This window comes from Daldinia decipiens (assembly GCF_022478715.1).
Source record: "Daldinia decipiens strain CBS 113046 unplaced genomic scaffold F4813scaffold_14, whole genome shotgun sequence".
In the NCBI taxonomy this organism is placed as follows: domain Eukaryota; kingdom Fungi; phylum Ascomycota; class Sordariomycetes; order Xylariales; family Hypoxylaceae; genus Daldinia; species Daldinia decipiens.
This window is the reverse complement of record NW_026054557.1, coordinates 451,539-472,321: the sequence shown is the minus strand read 5'-3', so window position 1 is coordinate 472,321 and position 20,783 is coordinate 451,539. Positions and strand designations below refer to the sequence as shown.

Genomic DNA, 20,783 nt, shown 5'->3' with positions numbered 1-20,783 from the left:
CTATCCCCCGACAGAAGAAATACCTTCTTACTAAAGGAGGAGGTAGTTGAATACAATTCTCTTCGTTATCCATATAACGAGATGTTGGTTGTATTCCGAGTTTGTAAAAAGTCAACAATATCACCTAGTACCAATTATTCATCTATAACACTTGCGATTATGTATTACATTGTAGATAGTAGCTAAAACGCCACATTGTATATAAAACACCAAATTTGCTTGATCTGATAGATCATAAGGGTATCTAACGCCCATGCTTATCCTAACCTCCTCCTGTAAGCTCTCATATCCAGGTCCTTGTGTCCAAGTAATAATTCTTGGCTGCTGACTCGATGCAAACAGGTATCCAAAAGGCGGTTCCAACGCCACCTCCTTAGTTTTGACCTCCTCGTCTACTCGATGGGATAGTTGGGCATTGCTGTATGAAGACGGCCTCTTGTGAGAACCGGAGCCCAGGACATCCTTCTTCTTGCTCTAGGTGGAGGGTCCTCACCCAGACAATGCCGGTGTCTCGGTCGAGCCCCTGGCTAATCAAGGGCTGGCAGCGTAGGAACCGGGCCCCGTGCACAAGCTTGTGCGCCAAGCAGACGTAGACCTGGACTTCACACATCCTTAATGTATTTCCTGGAAGTTGATATTGGTAACATGGTCATTATTTATGGGGTTGGGTGTTCTCACCTTTATGGTGTTCAAAGAACCTTATTGATGTTGTGTTTTGGGGGTATTGGCGTACTGCTTGATGTATTGGAAACGCTTGTTACTGTGTTAAACAGATTGGCTTGAGCTGATATCTCTTGGTGGCGGTTTTCTAAGAATGCTGGGAGTAGAAGACCTTGTTCGAGTTGCTTGATGAACTAGTTGAGACTGAACGCATTTACCTCCATGCCGATATCACTTGAATATATATACTTTTCCATATCCCAGAGGTTAACAAAGTGAGAATAATGTAGTCTTTTCCTCTGTATGGATTCCAAGCTCTTCACAGTTTTGGGGAGAGATAGAGAAGCGTCGTATATAGGAAGCGAGTAGTTCATAACTGTCACCATGCCTAAAAGAGATCTTAAGGTGTTCATACTGATATTGATAGAAACCCCATCTATTGTCTTTACTGTGATATTGATCCACAAAGAATACCTTCTAAAGACTTGCTTCTCCCACTGTAGAATACTTTAGATGCATACTCCTTATTGGCACAATAGACCGATTTTAGCTTGGGGCACTTACAATATGGCTTTAACGCCAGCTTGCCATCTGTATGGCTGCAGTGCTTGCCGTTTGCATGACCTCGTCACTCAAAAAGATACGTAATTATTTTATTTCCATTCAAAGTGGGCCGTTCTAGAGGCCAGTCTATTTGCAACTGGCCTAACGCGATCTTATGGTTTTATCGCACTTCTAAGAGCATTTTGCCGACTTTACTCACTGTTCATGGTTGCTCCCAGCTTCTCTCAAAATTATTCTCTACTTAGACGGTGTGCTTCTCATTTGTGCGGCCTGGACTAGAATCAAACATCGTCGACATTGTTAACATTGTAACTTATTGATGCTCGCGATTTCGCTGCCCATTGTCTTTCAGGATGCTTGCTATGGGGAATAATTTGTTCATATTGCACTTATAAGCAATTGTTAATAGCTATACTAGTTGAAATATCCATTCAACAAGTATTGTCTATTGGTAATAGGGGCTTGTATATACCAATAGCGACGGCTACCCCACTACTGAATGATATGTCGTGGTGTCAGACAGAGTCGAGCTCGCATTATCCGAGGTGAAAACGGTGGTCGCAATTGGGCTCATTGGACTAATAGCATGGAAAAGAGACCCGGACCAATTAGGACCAAGCCGGACAAGTCCCTGGCAGCCCCATAGCCGTGGGCCAGTGTTTTAAGTCCTGTTGGATTCGCACCGTTTAGATATGATAAGTCGTCAACTGCCAGATGTCAGGCTTATTGACGGAAGATAAAATGGCCTGAGTTTATAGTTTCTAGGTTAGCAAGTTGACGGTTACGTGCATAACCCCTCGAGGTTGTAGCCACACGTTCTCGGCCCCATCCCGGTGTGGTTGTCCGCTGTCCTGGTGTTGTGGTGCATAGCTGGGGAAGAGTGTGTAGTGGCGGAGCTGGGTGAGTTGATAAATTTAGACTCCAGTGACGTCAATTAATGTGAGGCGGCTTGATAGCTGGGGATGCCCGGAAGCTCCGACAGAGACTTGATTTTACCGACAGTTTAAACGGGATCCAGCAATCATGACTTCACTGACGAGTTCAACCGTTTCATTTCGGCACATAAACTTTTTAGAAACGGGGCGACGGCTTCGCTCCGCATGTAGTATTATACTACAGCCATTAAGTATGCAATAATGATGCTCAACTACATCTTGGGAGTGGGCAGGACACCACCAAGTAGAAGGGGAGCATACCAAATGATGCACTATACACCCACGATACGTACAAAAATAGAGACAGATAACCTCGGAGCTACCAACCACCAGGTGGCTGGGAAACCCGATAACCTCTTCGTGTATGTGGGCGAATCGATTTAGAAGCCTTGGTTAAGAATTCTCAAGAGGTAATTTTGAGGTCGTAATTGAGTGGCTAGGAATCTCAGATGATGTCAGCCACAACCGAATTGTTCCTTGATTCGGCCCCCCATGGCAAGTGATTAGCCAGATGTGGCGTTGTTCACCTATGGGTTACCTCCATCAGCCTCCTCTGTTCCACTTCACAGCCGCCATCGCCCACCTTTTCCTTGGTTATCGATAGCTAGTGGAGCTAGTGGGAGTGGCGGTAGTGTGACATCCAGCCATTGTGAGACATACACTTCAACCTAAACTGAGCAACTTTTGTGTGTGTATGTAGAAACGTCAACCCTCGATACGCGTGTCGTTGGAATACCCCGAGATGGCCCGCAAAATGCCAGGCGCATGTCTACAGAGTCTTAGTTGCCTATATGCATGCGTAAGCGGAATTCAAGGTAAAGTTTGTTAATAGAGCTTGGCTGTACCTTTTCCCTTCCAGTCTCTCGCAGCCAAAGCAGTTATATAAGTGACTCGATCAAGCATCCCTTTATCCGGTCCTAACCACTCGTTCATTACATACATATACGAGTACTTCTATTTTAGACAATCACTTGCGACTCCTAAGGTATATAGAGTCTAGTTAACTGTTCTAAGTCTTCTTTCTACATTAATAGCCAACATCCTCGGACCCCATTTCTTACGTTTATAACCCAGTTCACTACCAACAGCTTAACATCCACCAAAATGAAGGTCTTCACAGTTCTTACGCTCTTGGCGGCTACTGCCGTAGTAGCTCAGACGGATGCCCAGACGGATACCCAGACGGATACTCAGACTAATAGCCAAGATGCTACGGCTGTAACCGCGACTGGTACGGCCGTCGCCCGCGCGACTAGCGATGGCACAGATGCTACCGCTAGCAGTAGCGCAAGCGACGCTGCTATCAGCTCAGGCACAGACGTTGCTAACAGTGCTGTCAGCAGTGCTACTGATAGCGTTGAGACCGGAGTTAGCAGCGCTGACGCTGACGCTGACGCTAGCGCTACTAGCGATGCAGTTGCAGAAACCACGGGCAGCGATGCCGTTGTTGCTACCGGCGCCAGCGACGCTACATCTCCTACCATTATCGTTGCTCCCCAGAGCACAACTGATACGGGATCCTCTGCCGTGGTAGAAACCGACACCGCCAGCACTACCGCTGCCCAGGAAGCAGGTACCACTGTCGTGGTTGGAACAGGATCGGTTGGAACCGCATCAGCCGCATCAGGAACGGCTGGAACGGCTGGGACTGGTGTTGCCTCTGCATCCTTAAGCTCAGGATCGGGTGTTAATGATACTTTCGCGACCAGCGTTACCGATAGCGGAGAGGCTACTGCCACTCCATCCGGCCCTACTACGACTTTCGACATCGGCGACTCTGATGCTTCAAGCTCAACTGTCGTGCCGGATGCCGGCGCCGGCGCCACATTCGGAGCCGGCTCTAACAGCATGTTAGCTCTTGTCGCTCTAGCTGCGGCCGTCCTGTTGTTCTAGACGACGTGCGCAACTGGTCCGGACCGAATAAGTTCGGATGTGTGCATGGCATCTATATGCCGCATAAGCCTATCGCTGGATAACCGGAAGATCTTCTATCTATCTGTTTATTATATGCCCTTTTAAATACTTCGATTCGTTATCTGTTCGCGCTCGCCGAGTTAACCAGGCTGGCCCTCGGAAGGCTGGACGGCTTGGCTGCTTTTGGTCGTTACTGATCTTACTATGATTTTAATCGTTTTAATCTGTTTTGGAACGCCGGGAACAAAAACTATGGGTGGATGGTAGGGGGACAGCGGTCTTGGACGGTTCATTGGGCCCGACCCGGCACGGTAATTCCAGCATCGGAAAGGCGTTGCGGCAACCATGCTCTGTATAAGCTTGTAATTGAACTAGACGTTGCACTTGGGCAACACCGATTCCCCGCACAGATACTCGCAAGCCGTGGCTTAGAAGACGAAGCTGGCTAAGTAGGTAGCGTGCATACTTGAGAAACAGGAGACATAGCTAGCCATTACATAGAGTTGAGCTGCTTTGGTTGGTTTAATTGGGCAAAGTATCTAGGTTAATAGTTTAACGCAATAAAAATCGTTGATATTTGTACATTTGAGTATTATATTAACGAAAGTTTTCGATATAGCTGTTCTATGTCTTAAGTGTTTCGACAACGCAACGATTAGCTACCAGTTGCAAAGTACGCAGTCCCATCTAGATATCTACCACAGGTATACTACTTATCACTACCAGACATCATGGCTTTACTGTCCTCAAGTGTTTATTCTTAAGGGATGAAGGGATTGGTAGTTAACTGATAATATTTCTATTTTGTATCAACTATTCTTGTAAACCCTACCGACGTAACAGACTGCAAACCTGATGCAAGAATCAAATCGAAGCAATAAACAGTTCTTGTCTAATAGTAAAACATGCTACCAACTCCGTCCCATGCAAGATGCAAGATGCAAGATGCAAAAAAATAATGGCTTCGCAACGCTGCGCTCGTCGTCGATCTATATGCAGGACCCCCCCCCCCCCCCCCCTTTTTTTTTTTTTGTTTAGGCTGGGTGGGTATATTCGTCTCTTCTCTTTCATCTGTCATATCTCATACTGCAGCTTCATACTCAAATTTCATCGTCTTGTTCTGGCTGGCTGGCTGGCTGGCTGGCTGGCTATCCGCCCCCTATATCCAAACCAAAGCAGAGCCCACACCTACGACCCAAGCCAACACCAGCACATGCGCAACCCCACCTCTGCTCGGCGCCGCGTTGGGCAACTCCTTCTGCACCGTCGCCGTCGCCGTGCTCGTCGATATCGTGCAGCTTGCCGCGCCGCAGGCATACCCCGAGGGACAGCACCCGGCGACGGGCCCAGCGTCGTCGCCGCCGCAGAGAAACCAGCCCGAGGCGCATGTCGCGGTGGGCTGCGCGCCCGCGGCTGCTTGCGCGTCGGACGCGGGCACCGCGATGGTGACGCCGCCGCCGGAGAGTATCGTCGTCATGGGCGGGGGCGCCGGGCACGACGTCGTGCTGCAGTCGCGCCCGGTGCGGCAGCATCCGCCGCTGCCTTCGCGGGCGACGCATGCGTAGAACCCGGTTGGGCAGTAGGATGGGGAGGGGGAGGTGGTTGTTGAGGAAGACGAGGAGGTGCCGCTTGTGGGTCGGTAGGGCGGGATGCCGCCTGTTGCTGTGGTAGAACTGGGAGAGGCGGGAGTCGCGCTTGCGGTGGTGGTCTGCGTGGTGGTGCTAAGGACGGGGGCGCCGCCGCCGGGAGGTGTGACGGTTATGACTACGGTTATGACTTGCGTCGAGGCGGAGGGGGTTGCGGCTACGGTGGTGGATGTTACGGTTGTTTGGGTGATGACGGAGACGGTGCTGTGGACGCCTGGATGTTTGGTTGGGTCATGTTAGCGCTATCTGTCTACTTCTGTCTACTTCTTCTGTACCTAGGTAGGCTTAAGAATCAAGGAGGTAGGTAAATAGGAAGACTTACACCCGACATCAGCACACACGAACCCAGAGATGCAGCACCCGCCCCCTTGGTTCGCCGGGCAGGACGAAGACCCATCTGAACATTGTCCCACGGTCACGCCGCACGTCTGGCCGTCGGGACAGCATCCCACGTTCCCGGCGTCGGGGGCGTTCGTCACGACGAAGCACTTGGTCCCCTGGGTGCAGCAGTAATTCGGCTGGTCGATGTTCTCGCAGCTATGCGTGTTTTCGGGACACGCGAACTGGCGGCCTTGCAGCTTGGCTAGGACGTCGCGCGCACGGTTATACAGGGACGGTCCTGAGTCTTCTACCCTTCCTCTTATCCCAGCTCTATGGTAGTCGTAGTGCAGCGGGTACGGCGGACGAAACGGGATGGCGGCAGAGCTGTGTCCGGCAAGCAGGAGCTCTTCATCTTCGTCGCGGGGCTGTAGTGGTGCTGGCGCGAAGGCGTAGTACTCTGGTAAGAACATCTCGCCCTCGTCTAGCGACATCTTCCGGATTGCTGTCGGATGCTGCTGCTGCTGCTGCTGCTGCGCGCGGAGCTGGGTCGCGACGGTAAGGAGGACGAGGAGCGAGTGCGGGAGGCGGCTGAGCATTGTGTTGGAGAGGTGCATTTCCGGGTTGGGTACATATGAAGGTTCGCCGTCTTGAGTATCGGTAGTTGTAAGGAGAGTCCTCTAGGTTAACCAAATACATAACCGTCAGTTGTCCGTAGACATCTGGGCCGATGATAATTCGCGGATAGAGTTACACGTCTTTCGAAGTCGTGCGACAGCACCGGTAGCTGTCAGTTTGACTTGACAGCCGAAATAATTGGATTAGATGAACCGCCTTGGGATGTTGGTCTTGTGCTATTCGACAAGTAATATTCCTATTATTCCGTCGGTAAGGCTGTTTAATAAGAAAGGGGATTATTTTCGGATGGGACTTGAAAAGGATTACCTATCGTTTTCTCGGACCCAGTAACAAACAGCAACAACAACAAGCTCAACAGGGGTTGTTGGCCCTGTTGGCCCAGTTGGCCCAGCTGGGACCTCAGCTTATAAGGGATCGACATGGGTCTATCCGAGTTCCGTCTTTGACAACACATCGATGCTGTATTCACAATTTCTTATTATCGGCTTAAAAAAAACTCTCAGGTGTAATAAATCTAGATGATTGCTCTCCCAAGCACATGGTAGGAAACGCTCTAGAACTCCAGGTCCCTGCATACGATCGACCGTTTTTATATCTAAGGGCTAAACGTAAACTCGTGCACACTGCCTATACACCTGCATGGCCTGCAAAAGAGACAGCTTTGGAACAATAAAAAGACTCGATACTATTTCATCGCTTAGGGTTGATCATTGGAATCTTTTATTTTGAGCGGAGTAGTTGCATAGGTAGGTATACAGCTGCTCCCGTATCTAATTGAACTCACTGCAGAGAATTCTCTCTGTACCTAACCTACCTAATGTATGAGGTATGTTCTAAGTATAGGGTTGAAGTTATCCCGTCGCCTCATTCCTCGTGCATATGCCTAAGAACCCAGTCCATAAAATCGGGGTTGTCTCGTCAAGACATCCCATCCCTATAGTACATGATAGTCATACAAATGTCTCATGAACATTAGGCATTACCACAATTTATCAGATTCATTATCCAATTTTCCTCCAGAAAACTGGCTCTTCAAGAAAGCGGAGCAGAGAATGGCCGTTGCGACGCTGACGTTCAGACTCTCTACCATGGTAGATCCAGAATGGTTCGGAATTGAGATTTCGAAGTCTGCTATCCGTCTCGTCTTTTTGTCAAGCCCCTCACCTTCGCTTCCGACGATTAGGATTGTAGGCTCGGCCGACAATGGGTCGTAGGTATCTAGTCTGTCCAACGTGATGTTCTTACTTTCCCTAGGTCGACCGGTCGGCGCTACGGCGGCATAAACAACCCAGCCAGCCTCCTTAGACTTGGTAAGAAAATCGAGCATGGAACTGATTGAAAATAGTTGTGTGACCTCGGATGCACCAACGGATGCCTTCACGGCTACAGATGTCAGAGTAGCCGTGTGGCCTTTTGTAATCCCAACAGCGTTGACTCCTAGAAATGCTGCCGATCGTAAGATAGCGCCCAAGTTCCCCGGATCCTGGACGCCGTCTAATAATAGAACAAACGGTTTACGGTTGAGTGGAAGGACGTATTTGACAAAGTTGGAGGTACCATTAACTTGGGCTTCTTCGGCGGTCTGGTGACCCAGTTCGAGAGTAAAGCCGGTGGCCGGCTCTTTGGTTAGCGGACCAAGGTTCCTGACTGGTAGCTGTGGCAATGGAGAAGCTTCGAGGATAAAACCATTGTGAGGTCGACCCTCGCTCATCTTATCCATCATGCGTAGGCCAGCAGTGTCTTCTACTCTCTCGACAGGGATGCCAGCTTGGCTTGCCTTTCTCTCCAAGCCAGCACTTCGAGCAATAAGCTGTGGGCTATCCCCATAGTATAGATAGAGTTTGTAAATTTGCCGCCGCGTTTCCTTCAGAGCAGCTTCAACTATCGAGTAGCCATACAAGAACTGTGATGCCGCAGTGGTACGTGGAATGCGAACGGGTGCATCCTTTGGCAGGCTGGGGCGGAACGATGTTTGCTCATCCTCACTGGCTCCTTGCCGTTCTGTTGGAGGTTGAGAATCACGGTCCCACCGTTGAAATCCCGGGGTAGTCTCTCTGTCCCAAGTTGATTGATAAGGCTTCCTGGTTTTGGCTGAACCCCTTTGTTCCCACGGCGCCGGTATTTTGCGAGGCTTGTCGAAACGGGGTGGGTACCGTGATGTTTCCCTGAATGATTCGGTTCGAGTAGATCTATAAGCTCCTCGCTCATTTGGTTCTCTCCTAGGTGGCCGTTCCGAACCGAACCGAGATGATGAATGTGGGTTTTCTGACTTGTATGGTGTATAACTCCGAGGTCCTTTTCTGTTGGCTCCCGTAGTCCCTGGACCCGAATTGAAATCCTTCATAAACTGAGCCTTTGACAGTCCACTATCTCTTTCATTATGGGTAGATCTTTCCTTGTTTTTTAGTTGATATACTAAACTTTTCTTCCCGAATGATTCCTTTGGATCATAGAAACGTGCTGCTCTCGACTTTGGTTCTGGACCCTTGTATGTAATGTCCTTTTTGCCTTTCGTAACTTTGAAGGATGGATTTTCTTGACGACTATCCCTTCCATACCGATCTGTCCTGCCTGGCCGAGCCGTATTCAAGGAATCTCTGTTAAAACCTTGTGGCCTAGCCTTCTCCGAATTGCGCAACCCGCGGTGGATAGCCGAGAGAGAAGAGGAGCGAGAGTAGACATTGACAGGCTTAGGAAAGGCCCAGGTTCTGAAGAGAATATTATGTTTACTTCGTATACACGAAGCCTGGAGGGAGATCATCGAATTTCCCTATCAAGTTCTCTCAGTGGTACTTTACTGAATATAGTACCAATAATTGTGAGCACAATGAGCATGTGAAGGAGTTTGCAGCTCAATAAAATTTCGATGTACCGAAGTATACCATGGATTATCTTCCAGACGCTAACGCTTATCTTATCGCCGAAAGCTAGGGGTCCTATGTATGTAGAAAAATACCCTTGTATTTGCGGCTGCAGTGCAATGACGCTAAACCATGTTGAGGTTAAGTGCCTCGATTAACGCAACGCGTGAAGTAATTAATTCTACAGCGCGTTTTCAATTACCGGCAACGTTAGCATGCGCCTAATTTATCTGCGATAGCTCTACTTTATCATTTCTCAACATCGTTTCTGCCGTGATCTTGGGGGGGATGTGATTATGGCTTTGCATTACCCTGTGACGCCCTAGCAACTTGTTTGATTTCTAAAATTTGCGCATCGCAGCTGGCAACTGCCAACTGCCAACCTAATACTAGACTGGTACCCCTCTGACTTTTTGTTGCTTAAAGCATCTCGATTCAACGACATGCATCCTCCTACTTTGTATCTATATCTGTAGGAATCTATGACCGTAATTCAAGATGGAAAGCGACTTAGAAGACTCGATGGCCCGTACGGCCCTTCAGGATGACGTTGTCATGGACGAAGTGCGCGAGTTATCTCATCAAGACTTAGACTACGATGTACAAGACGAATGCGACTTAGACGACTTGGACGACTCACATACAAAAGAAGCACCTAATCCAAATGCCGGGGATAGGCAGGAACAAGAGGAGGATATACCCCCAGCAACATCTCGACTACACTCTATTGTGGTAGTCCTTCATCCACCACCGGATCCAACTATATACGAACGGATATATCCGAGTCAGACTGTGGAGAGGATCCTTGATGAGATGGAGGATGAGGACGGCGAAATATACTATAGTGTTGAATTCAAGGATGGGTACATAGAAGATGTAAGTGGTCTCTCTGTTCTTAGGATGCTGTTCTTGGGATACATATCCTCTACTTGCCTCATCCCCTTTGTTTCTTTAATCTATTCGTGCTACTACTCTGGACTACCTCTATGGATACCACCTGCTTCAACCCTCACACGGGCTGCTTCCTTGGAGATGTGATTGCCCCAACAACCTACAAATCACTCACGCTACTATCATTACGTATGCGTTGTTTAGTTTTCCTGCGCGTGCTACTTCCTCATAGTAGTTCACGTCTTAGGTTCTTCACTCCTCACCCCCAATAAAACTCTCACTCTTCCTTTTTACATGCCTCATTCAACTTCTCTCAACAACAACAACGAAAACAACAACTATTCTCGTTGCCATTAATACTTTGGGACGCTCCCATCTAACATATACCATACGAACCACACACACTTACACCTTTACCTTTCTCCTACACCCTACCCCCTACACCCTACCCCCTACACCCTACTCTTTTCATCCATATTCTTGGTGGATTCCTTCTATGGGTCCGATCTAATGCGTACAGGCCTACCTTATGGTTACTAGGGCTGTTAGTACAAGATGGTAGGTTTCCTGAGGTGGCTACACGTGAGGAATTACATTCAAAGTCATTCCTGCCTCGTCTGAAGCATGTTGATTCCCGCCCTGTTTTGCAAGAAATGCTCATTCTTACCACACCACCCTTTATTAATACACACGAGGACCACATCTTTACTTTATCTTCTTTATTTTTTTTATTGAAATATCTACTAATTTCTTCAAATAGGTAGCATATGATGATATGCTGCAGCTTAAAAACGGCCCTCGCTCTGCGCAACAATTTCAAAATCGAAGATTCAATATTAGCCAGCCAGCCATGGATAGACAATCGGACAAGCGCCTCCCCCCCGAGGACAACTATTACGATTCGGAATCTTATGGCTCTGACAATCCCAGGAAACGGAAGAGGACATCCTCTCGGCCTACTCGCAGAAGTACGCGGCAAGCCTCTAGGCAGGCCTCCGTGCGAGCCTCTATGGAAAATGACCTCGAAGATAATGGCTTTGGTGAGAAACTTGAAGACATGCTCTCTGACAAGGAGTTCGAGGATAGAATCCCTTCAAAATCTCGCAGCTCCGTTCAACTCTCTTCAATAAGAGTCACCCGTTCAAAGAATCCTGCGTGGCAAAGCAAGCATAAACTGGATGACTCCGAGGATGAGTTGGCTCGGGGTCACAAATCTGACCAGGATGATGACTACGATGATGCCATTCCGTTCGTCCGTTCCGATATTGGCGGCGCTGTGAGAGCGTCATCTCGTAAAAAGAGGAAACTGAAGCACATGTACACATCTAGCAAATACATCGACAGCGATTCGGAGATCGAATTCGAGACATCCCGAAGGTCGAAGAGGTCAACCAAGGCTTCAAAGAGCATGCGCGATCCCGAGATTGATGATGAATACGATGCAGTTGACGACAACCTCCCTTTTGTACCTAAAATCGCCGCAATCAAGGAGATTTTCGAAGAGCGACGTGAACAGTCAGGGTTTCGACGAGCACATTCTGGAGTATGTGATGCTTGTGGATCGGTGTCGAGTCATGCAAAGGGTTCCCTCATCCCATGCCAGGGATGTTCCTATGCATTTCACAAGCAGTGCATCGGTCCGAGATCTCAACGTGACCACAGAGTTACTAAAGTTGGTCCAAATGACTTTGTGTTGCAATGTCGCTTCTGCATTGGACTACACAAAAAGAAGGACATACGTGCTCCAGACTACTCAGCATGTCAGCATTGCAAAAATCCTGGTATCTCATGTGCGGAATTCTCACCGAAGAGAACTCCAAAACAAGAGGAGAAAGCTAGACTCGAGAATGGGGGAGAAGATCCAGTCACACCCGTCCAGCCTAATCTAGTCAACAATCCAGATAATGTACTATTCCGATGCTTAACTTGCAGACGCGCCTATCACTTCCAGCACCTGCCTCAGCTAACCACAAACCCTGATGAGGATCGTTTCGACGAGTACTCCCTAGCCGGATGGAAGTGCAAAGACTGTTTAGACACGAGCCAGGGGATCCACGCGTTAGTTGCGTGGCGGCCTGCTGACCAGGATGCCTATATCGAGGACCAGCGAGCCGGCGAGTTTAGCGAGGATGAGATAGAGTATCTGGTGAAATGGGAGGGGAGATCTCACCTTCACGATACTTGGATGGCTGGAGCTTGGGTTTACGGCATAGCTGCGGCTACTATGCGCACCGCATTTCATAAGCGCGAAGAGAACGACCTACCCAAGATGACCATTGAGTCCGCAGTTGAAGAGGAATGGGTTTTGGCCGATGTCCTCCTCAATGTGAGATATAAGCGCGGCTCTACTGCTTCTTCCAAGGCCCAAGATTTAAATCGCATTTCCGAAATCCAGTCGGTATATGTGAAGTTTCAGGGTCTCAGTTATGAAGAAGCAGTTTGGGATGAGCCGCCTCCTCGTGATTCGACAACCTTATGGGCTGCGTTCGCAACTGCATACGATGAATTTCTCAACGGAAAATACTTCCCATCTGCTAGAGATCAGAGGATGCGTGAACGTATTAGTAACTATCGATCTCTCGACTTCCAAGAATCTTGCGAGCTGAAAAGCCAACCCCCGGGCCTCAAAGAAGGCCGTACGCTAATGCCATATCAAATAGAAGGCGTCAATTGGCTTCTTTATAACTTCCACCAGCAGCAGAACGTCATCCTCGCTGATGAGATGGGGCTTGGCAAGACGATCCAAATCGTCTCTTTTATTAGCACTCTTGTCCAGGATCAGCCCAAGTGCTGGCCATTTCTTATCGTCGTACCGAATGCAACTTGCCCCAATTGGCGTCGCGAGCTTAAGGATTGGTCCCCCGCGCTCCGAGTAGTAACATATCACGGCGGCAGAGTCTCTCAGGATCTAGCGTTTAAGCACGAACTCTTCCCTGATGGGGTCAAAGATGGAATGAAGGCACATGTCGTGATTATGTCCTACGAGGCGGCCAGTTCGGTGAGGACCACTTTTCAAAGTGTTAAGTGGGCTGGCTTGATCGTTGATGAGGGCCAGAGGCTCAAGAATGATGAAACGCAGCTTTACAGGACGTTAGTTGACATGAACATCCCGTGCCGGATCTTATTGACGGGTGAGTGGTGGCAGGTAGTCATTTATATACTCGAATATGCTAACGCTTAATAGGTACCCCGTTGCAGAATAATAAAAAGGAATTGTTCACCCTTCTTCAGTTTATTGACCCAAAGAACAACGCCGAGGCACTTGACGCTCAATATGACGAGCTAACAAAGGAAAATCTACCAGAGCTTCATGACCTGATCCGCCCCTATTTCCTACGACGTACTAAAGTTCAGGTCCTCAAGTTCTTGCCGCCAATGGCACAGGTCATTGTTCCCGTTACCATGACGGTGCTACAGGAAAGGTTATCTAAGTCTATCATAGCTCGAAACCCAGAGCTAATCAAAGCAATCATCTCTAAAGGAAAGATGAAAGCAAGCGATCGTAAGAACTTGAGCAACATCATGGCGGATCTTCGACAATGTCTATGTCACCCATTCTGCTTCAATGCCAACGTTGAAGACAAGAATGTTAGCGAAGAGCAAATGCGACGGAACCTAATTGAGGCTTCGCCAAAGTTCATGCTACTAGAGATGATGCTCCCGAAACTCAAGGCAGGGGGGCACCGCGTACTGATATTCAGTCAATTCATACGTTGCCTAGATATCATTGAAGACTTTCTCAATATACTGGGTCTTCCGTTTGGGCGAATTGATGGGAAGCTAAGCGCTCTCAAGAAGCAGAGACAGATCGACGCCTTCAACGCTCCTAACTCGCCACTATTTGCGATGCTGTTGTCGACTCGTGCCGGTGGCGTTGGTATAAATCTCGCCACGGCAGACACAGTTATCATATATGATCCAGATTGGAACCCGCATCAGGATATACAGGCCATATCCCGGGCCCACAGAATTGGCCAGAAAGAAAAAGTTCTCTGCTTCCAACTTACGACCAAAGACACTGTCGAAGAGAACATCCTGCAGACAGGAAGGAAGAAGATGGCCCTCGACCATGCTCTCATCGAGAGCTTAGATGCTGATAACGACAATAGCGGCGACTTAGAATCAATCTTGAAACGCGGTGCAGAGGCTCTATTTAGTGATAGGGACAAAGTGAAGATTACGTATGACTCGGCGGCCGTTGATAAGTTGCTAGACAGGAGCCGACTCGAGAGTACAAGTACGGATAACCAGACAGCTGACAACCAGTTTTCGATCGCGCGTGTCTGGGCTAATGACTCGGGCACGCTCACGAATAACATAGACCAACCCGACAACAACCCGCCGACGACGGATGCGAGCGTCTGGGAAAAGATTCTCAAGGCACGCGAGGAAGAGCATAAGCGCGAACTTGCCGCAAAACAGGAGGTGTATGGCCGTGGTGCTAGGCGACGTGGTACTCAAGTAAGATACCATTCGTATATGATTTTTATCTACCCGAGACTGACAGTATTTAGGGTGTGGACTATAGCGGTACTCGAGTATGTTACATTGAAGGCGTAGATAATTTTGATGAGAAGTCCCTAACAGAAGAACAGCGCCCAGAACCAGACAGTGGCGGCTCCGACGTCGATGGGGAAGACGAACTTTACATCGACAACGGCGTAGAAGACGATGACGATGAAGTATACGGGGAAGAGGAAGAAGAATCAGCGGTCCCAGCAAAAAACAAGGGGGCTAAAGGTAAACACCCAACTTCATCAACACTGCAAAAGTCACGAGCCAAAAAAGCCAAGATAGTTAACACTCCCAACAGTAACAGAGCACAGTCAGGGCCTAGAAATGGCAATGCAGATAGCGGCCGAACCCCTCGAGCCGCCACGAAAAGCTCGTCAGAGCATCAGCCAGACTCAGGGAGTAATTCAACCAGTAACACGGCCAGTATACCAGCCAACACCCCAGCTAGTATCCCAGTCAATCTATCAGCCAGTCTATCAGCCAGTACCAACGAAACCCAGTCAAAGCCAGGCGCAGAGGCCACCAGCCAAAATCAGTCGACCAATGCCACAGACCCGAGTGCCACCTCCGCAGAATCCCCACCAACCACAGTCTCCCCTGCTTCAAAATCTAAATCCTAACTTCGTAGTTTCGATCCCTCACCGCGAGCAACCTTCCTTTGCTAGCAAATCTGGTTTATCATCGACTATTCCTCCTGCTATACCAGCCTCTAAGGTATTAAAGTCAAATCAACAACCCGTTAAGAGAGCACCCCGCAAAGAAATTCTCAACCCTTCTTTCAGTGCTCCACCGGCCTCTCCTACGGACAACAGTGGCACTTGCATAGTTTGCAAGAATAAGCACCACATTAATAAAGCTTGTATAGACTTCAACTCCGAGGTCTCGCTGCGGCTCGCCATCGATACTCTAAGAACTAGCGGAGACACGCCTCAGGTTCAAGCATACAAGGCACACCTCGCCAACCATTTGCGACGACTATCAGGGTCTTGAAGGTATAAGTCTGGGTAAAGAGGCATGGTTTGCGGATTGGCTTATAGCTAGTTGCCTCGATGGGCATAATTTTTGCTACATGCTTGTTTGCAGATAAGAGAAATCAGGTTCGTGTTGACTACGCTATTACGCTATGATGTATTACCTACCTACCTAGGTACCTAAGTCAGATGCATATAGCCCGTCTATAGTGCAAATCAAGCAGAAAGGAAATAAATGGCCATGATTGATTTGTGATCAAGACATTTTGGAGTTGATTTCGGGTTGTTTAACAGTTATACAGGCCGTTTGTCACGTGGGAAACACAAGACAAGAACTGCAGGTAACCGTAGATGCATTCAACCTTATTTGAGGTTTCTCAGCAAACGCCGGTGATAATAAGAGATATGCGAGTAGCAGAGTCGTGTGCTTAAGGGTCTTCTTATGAATGTGTGTGCGTGTGCGTGTGTGTGCGTGTGTGCATGTGTCAGCTTGCTCCAGCTTCCAGCCCGACGGAAAATAAGTATTCCTAATATTCCTAATATTCCTGGGCTTTCTAGGCTTTCTAGGTTTCCAGGTTTCCAGGTTTCCATGCATTCTTTTAAAGACCTTCATGCTTTTTATCAAAACCAGCTTATGTTCTTTTTTTTTCTTCTCAATATTTCATTGAGAAACACCAACACCATCCCATCTAAACATCCAAAGCCGTCTAGGGTTGTGTTTTTGTCAAGACGTGCCTGGTGTTGTTGATCCAGTCTTGCGAGACTGTATAAATAATACCCAGAGCGCGTACCCATTTTCTCGCCCGTTTGCTCTGATTTCTTTGATATTCATCTTCTCCTTCTCACCATGGAAACGTCTTCTCCTCTCCCCACCGCCTCTGGCCCAATAACCAACTCCCCCTCCGACTTGTCTTACTCTTCAGGCGCTTCTCGCGCTTCCACTCGAAATACATCTCCTGATTCTACTACTGATGCTACGGCTTCTTCTGAACTCGCGTCGCAGCTCTTGGATTTTGGTTTGAACACCAATATAGAGCACACCCCCAACTCTCTACTTGACTCTCAGCTTAAGATGGATCGAAACCCTTTCCAGTCTGTCAACAATCGTAGAAACAAGCTGGTTACGGACCGCAGCAGTACAACCCAAATCCAACAGCCCCAACAGCCTCAACAGCAACATTTTCAGCCTCAAACGCTAAGAGCTAGCATGCAGTCTCTGGGTATGGCGCCTAGAAGTCTTGCTTCGTCTAACTGGAGATCGCAGGCTGCGGATGAGGCAGCATTGTCAGCTCGTACTGGCGAATTCCCCTCGTTCGACCCTACTGTTAGCCATCATACACAGCAAAGTTCTGGTGGTCGACAGTCGTTATACGCAGGCTCTCGTTCAGATCAGTTCCAGCAGCAGCAGCAGCAGCAACTACTCTCTAGCATGATGCCTTACTCGGTTTCTAGCAACATCAACGACTTCCAGCTGGAATCCAGCTACGCTTACTGCTACGATCGAGGCAACGGCCAGTATACGCGTCTGATCCCTGCCGACATGTTGCCCGCCTTAAAGGATATTCCAGCCCTGCAGCAGAACTGCTCCGGAATGCTGGTGTTGCCGCTACCACGAGGTCTGCCTTCAAACGGACGGTCGAGCAACACTAACCCGGCTATCCTCAGAGTAAGCCATCTAACTTGATATCACACTTCCTAAATTATGCTCTCTATTCCGCGTAAACGATATACTGATTGTCTATAGAGTCCAACGAATACCCCGTCTTCGACTTCGGATAACATCCAGGTAAGCCCGAGTGTTTGCTTGAACTCCCTGCTTCGGAGCAGCGCCAATATGGTATCTATACTCCCCCCCAGTCCACCCAACTCCTTCACCAGACATCACTACCCCGCCAATAATCACATAACCTGGTCAGGGCTCGATATTAGGCCGGTGCAAACGGGATCCCGTGTCTTAGACATCGGATATCATCAGAGTCCCGATGATCCTGCCCTTCCCTTTCACATTGTCTGACAATGCCTGCCTGCCTACCTACCTACCTACCTACCTATCCACCGCCCAGATATCCATACTCCAGACCTCAACGCTAACAGTCTCCGCCGCCGCAGTCACGAATCGACACCATCGTAGCCTCGACGCCCCCGACGCCAACAAGCCTGTCCATGGCAACGGGAGTCGCAGGTCTGGGTCCCGGATCCGCCGCCGGCGCTACAGGTGCCCCCCTCCCGCAACACGCCCAACATCCTCACCACCATGCCAGCACCAGCCACAACAACAACCACCCCCAACAGCAGCCGCAGCGACGCCCCAAGATCTACTGCGACAAGTGGGTGCACGAGGGCGTGTGCGCCTTCACCCAGCAGGGCTGCAAGTACAAGCACGAGATGCCCTTCGACAAGGTGACGCAGCACCAGCTGGGCCTGTTCCACGGCTTCCCGGCCTGGTGGAAGAAGCACCAGGCCGACCTGTCGCGGCAGAGAGACGGCCCCGAGGACCCGGTTAGGCTGAGCGGCGGCAGCAGCGGCGGCGGCGCTGAGCGGTTCATGGGACGAGGTGGAGGCGGAGGTGGACATCCTGCTGCTGCGGGGGCCGGTGCCGAGGTTGCGGGGATGGCGTCGGGACCCCCGAGCTGGCGCCGGAGCGCCGACGGGCTTCCTACGGAGCAGAAGGCGTTGGGGACGGGTCGGAGCATGGCGAGGGATATGAGAGGAGGAGGAGGAGGAGGAGGAGGAGGTATTAAGAATCCATTTGGTACGTTGGACTCCGCAAGTGTGCGCAGACGAAGCAGCAAAAGCCAGCCTGACTAACATGGAGCCTTGTACAAACAGTGTCGTACTCGTCTCCGTTCGGTCCCATCGCACCCCCGGCTTGGACCTCGTCGACGACCCCGGCGGCGTTTGCAGCCGCCGACCTGGATGCTGGTGCTGCGTCGAAGGCGGGAGGAGCCGGAGCCGGAGCCGGGGGCAATGGCGGCGGCGGCGGCGGTGCTCCGACTGCGAACCCGTACTCCTCGCTCGAGGCGCTGGAGGAGAGCGCCAATGGCAAGGGCGGAGAGAAGGCCAAGGCGTCGGTCGGAGGCTCTAGCGGTGCGCGGCTGATTTGAAGTAATGTTGGCCCGAGGACGGAGGACGGAAGACGGCTTGGATGAGGATGCTGTGGGAAGATATTGGAGACAGTGTTTGTTGTTGTCTGCATCAACACTCATCCTCTGATCTTCTATTCGCTTACCCCCTGTCCCTACCTATACATATCACCTCCCCTTTTATCACACGTACCCTCATGTTCGAGTACTTGTTTACGGTCCTCATCCATACAGGCGTTCATTTTCCCTCTCAATCCCATCATCATCTTCCCCCACCTCCGCCCCAGCAAAAGGAACGATTACAGCTTCCTTTTCTGTTCTTTTCTTTTCTTTCCTCTCCTTTTTTTTTTTCACGCACGTACGCACGCACGCACGCACGCATACATACATAGCATGACGACACGACCTAGACCAACGACAGGCGGCACCGCCTGCGCCGAGTTTCTCGCGAAACATGATTCACGACGACCCCTTATTCGCTCTCTACTGTTTTGTTTCACTACCGGCGTTCCCGTTTGCGTTTGCGTTTGCATTTACACTTGCACTGCTAGGGGTGGATGGATGGATAGGTAGGAGGGGGAAAAAAATTTGGGAGCGGACGAAAAGGAAAAAGGGGTTAGGGGTTAGGGAAAAGGGAAATAGGGAGGGGGGTGTGGCGGCTGAGGAGGAAAAGGACCACGCATATTGCCAATGTATAATAAACTAGCCCCTCGAGGCGAGGCAAGGCAAGGCATGAGACTGGCATATATCCAGAAATGGATTAAATACTATGTGGCATTTTCTGGTTTTGCATGTATGCCCTATTGAACAGTTAGCTGTCCGGGTGGTTTACGAGTTTGTCATGATTAATGAACGGGTGTGACGTCCTCTTGTCGCTTTCTTGTAATGGTATTGCATACATACCTACGTACAAGCTCTATAGTATACGCGTCCGTCCTTTTTAGGGTGGCATAATTGCCCGTCGCAGATGGTTTAATGTGTAAGTAAAAGTCCTTAATTGGAACACTCCCCTAGCTACGCTTGCCAGCCCATAACCTTTCAGGGCGGCTACAAGACTCCGGCATTTAGGAAGTAGTGATATACGGCTAGTACGGGTACTTCAATGTGGTCAACTTAACTGATAACTACCACGTAACTAGTAAAGAGTGATAACATGTAAACCAATCGTTCAAAGAGGGCTAAACAAGCCAAGCCAGCAGCTTCCAATAAGCAAACCAAATATTTCATCATATTATTTCCCAGTTTACTCCCCCTGAACCCTACTATCTTCCCAGTCATCTTCTCAATTATGCGCATAGTCCCCTATGTCTCGTCTATACCTTGATATAGACCCCCTTTTGTGGTTATTGGTGGTCATTAGAGCATGTCGTGCGCAATGCCACGATCTATCAATACTGCTTCTGGACGATTCGAGTAGTGTCCAACGCTCCATAGAATGATATAATAGAATATCACGAGCAATACTACTACGGAAACCAGGGTTCCTACGTCTTGTAAGCATATGTCCTCTCGCATATCAGTGTCTTATGGAGGGAAACCTACTGATGAGGTAGTTTGGAATCCAGAAGAATATGTTGCATAGTCCTAGGAGGTTGTTGTTCCAGGTAGTTATGACAAACCTTCCCAAATATGTGTTATCGGCCGCTTTTAATGTACCTAGCCACGGAAGCCTCCCGAGAATAGTCGTGGCGTATGTTACCTCCCCCACCTCGTCCGCTTCGAGTAGGGCAGTATTGCGGCCTATGAGTTCTAGTAAGCGCTGCTTGTTGTAGGCGTCGGAGCGTAC

The 20,783-nt window shown here is 49.4% G+C and overlaps 5 protein-coding genes across 5 annotated transcripts; 3 read left to right on the top strand and 2 right to left on the bottom strand.

Annotated features, from left to right (window-relative positions):
- The first annotated feature begins 2,903 nt into the window (after positions 1 to 2,903).
- F4813DRAFT_56714 (uncharacterized protein) lies at positions 2,904 to 4,156 on the top strand. The gene has a single exon (XM_049248647.1). The coding sequence runs from the start codon at positions 3,264 to 3,266 to the stop codon at positions 4,050 to 4,052; it is 789 nt and encodes a 262-aa protein (XP_049100151.1). The 5' UTR covers positions 2,904 to 3,263; the 3' UTR covers positions 4,053 to 4,156.
- A 1,067-nt stretch (positions 4,157 to 5,223) lies between these two features.
- On the bottom strand, positions 5,224 to 6,985 carry F4813DRAFT_357674 (uncharacterized protein). The gene is made up of 2 exons (XM_049243145.1): positions 6,042 to 6,985; positions 5,224 to 5,933 (listed from the first exon to the last, which is right to left on the bottom strand). The coding sequence occupies exons 1-2, from the start codon at positions 6,652 to 6,654 to the stop codon at positions 5,233 to 5,235; spliced, it is 1,314 nt and encodes a 437-aa protein (XP_049100150.1). The 5' UTR covers positions 6,655 to 6,985; the 3' UTR covers positions 5,224 to 5,232.
- A 388-nt stretch (positions 6,986 to 7,373) lies between these two features.
- Positions 7,374 to 9,512, bottom strand: F4813DRAFT_357672 (uncharacterized protein). Its single transcript, XM_049243144.1, has one exon. The coding sequence runs from the start codon at positions 9,435 to 9,437 to the stop codon at positions 7,656 to 7,658; it is 1,782 nt and encodes a 593-aa protein (XP_049100149.1). The 5' UTR covers positions 9,438 to 9,512; the 3' UTR covers positions 7,374 to 7,655.
- A 220-nt stretch (positions 9,513 to 9,732) lies between these two features.
- F4813DRAFT_357670 (PHD/FYVE-zinc-finger like domain-containing protein) lies at positions 9,733 to 16,339 on the top strand. Its single transcript, XM_049243143.1, has 6 exons — positions 9,733 to 10,413; positions 11,189 to 13,559; positions 13,613 to 14,889; positions 14,943 to 14,966; positions 15,024 to 15,168; positions 15,242 to 16,339. The coding sequence occupies exons 1-6, from the start codon at positions 10,036 to 10,038 to the stop codon at positions 15,931 to 15,933; spliced, it is 4,887 nt and encodes a 1,628-aa protein (XP_049100148.1). The 5' UTR covers positions 9,733 to 10,035; the 3' UTR covers positions 15,934 to 16,339.
- Positions 16,340 to 16,878: 539 nt separating this feature from the next.
- F4813DRAFT_395900 (uncharacterized protein) lies at positions 16,879 to 19,018 on the top strand (the record flags this gene model as incomplete). The annotated part of the gene is made up of 4 exons (XM_049247761.1): positions 16,879 to 17,580; positions 17,659 to 17,700; positions 18,024 to 18,666; positions 18,744 to 19,018. Coding segments are annotated over 4 exons (1,662 nt in total), but the record flags the coding sequence as incomplete, so codon positions are not given.
- Between the last annotated feature and the right edge of the window lie 1,765 nt (positions 19,019 to 20,783).

Excerpts from the sequence above, each read along its gene's own strand:
- F4813DRAFT_56714 (XM_049248647.1), top strand. The coding sequence starts at position 3,264 with ATGAAGGTCTTCACAGTTCTTACGCTCTTGGCGGCTACTGCCGTAGTA.
- F4813DRAFT_357674 (XM_049243145.1), bottom strand. The coding sequence starts at position 6,654 with ATGCACCTCTCCAACACAATGCTCAGCCGCCTCCCGCACTCGCTCCTC. Across the intron at positions 5,934-6,041 it reads CGTGTGTGCTGATGTCGGGT|GCGTCCACAGCACCGTCTCC; the intron begins GTAAGTCTTCCT and ends CCAAACATCCAG.
- F4813DRAFT_357672 (XM_049243144.1), bottom strand. The coding sequence starts at position 9,437 with ATGATCTCCCTCCAGGCTTCGTGTATACGAAGTAAACATAATATTCTC.
- F4813DRAFT_357670 (XM_049243143.1), top strand. The coding sequence starts at position 10,036 with ATGGAAAGCGACTTAGAAGACTCGATGGCCCGTACGGCCCTTCAGGAT. Across the intron at positions 13,560-13,612 it reads GTGCCGGATCTTATTGACGG|GTACCCCGTTGCAGAATAAT; the intron begins GTGAGTGGTGGC and ends AACGCTTAATAG. Across the intron at positions 14,967-15,023 it reads TGGACTATAGCGGTACTCGA|CGCCCAGAACCAGACAGTGG; the intron begins GTATGTTACATT and ends ACAGAAGAACAG.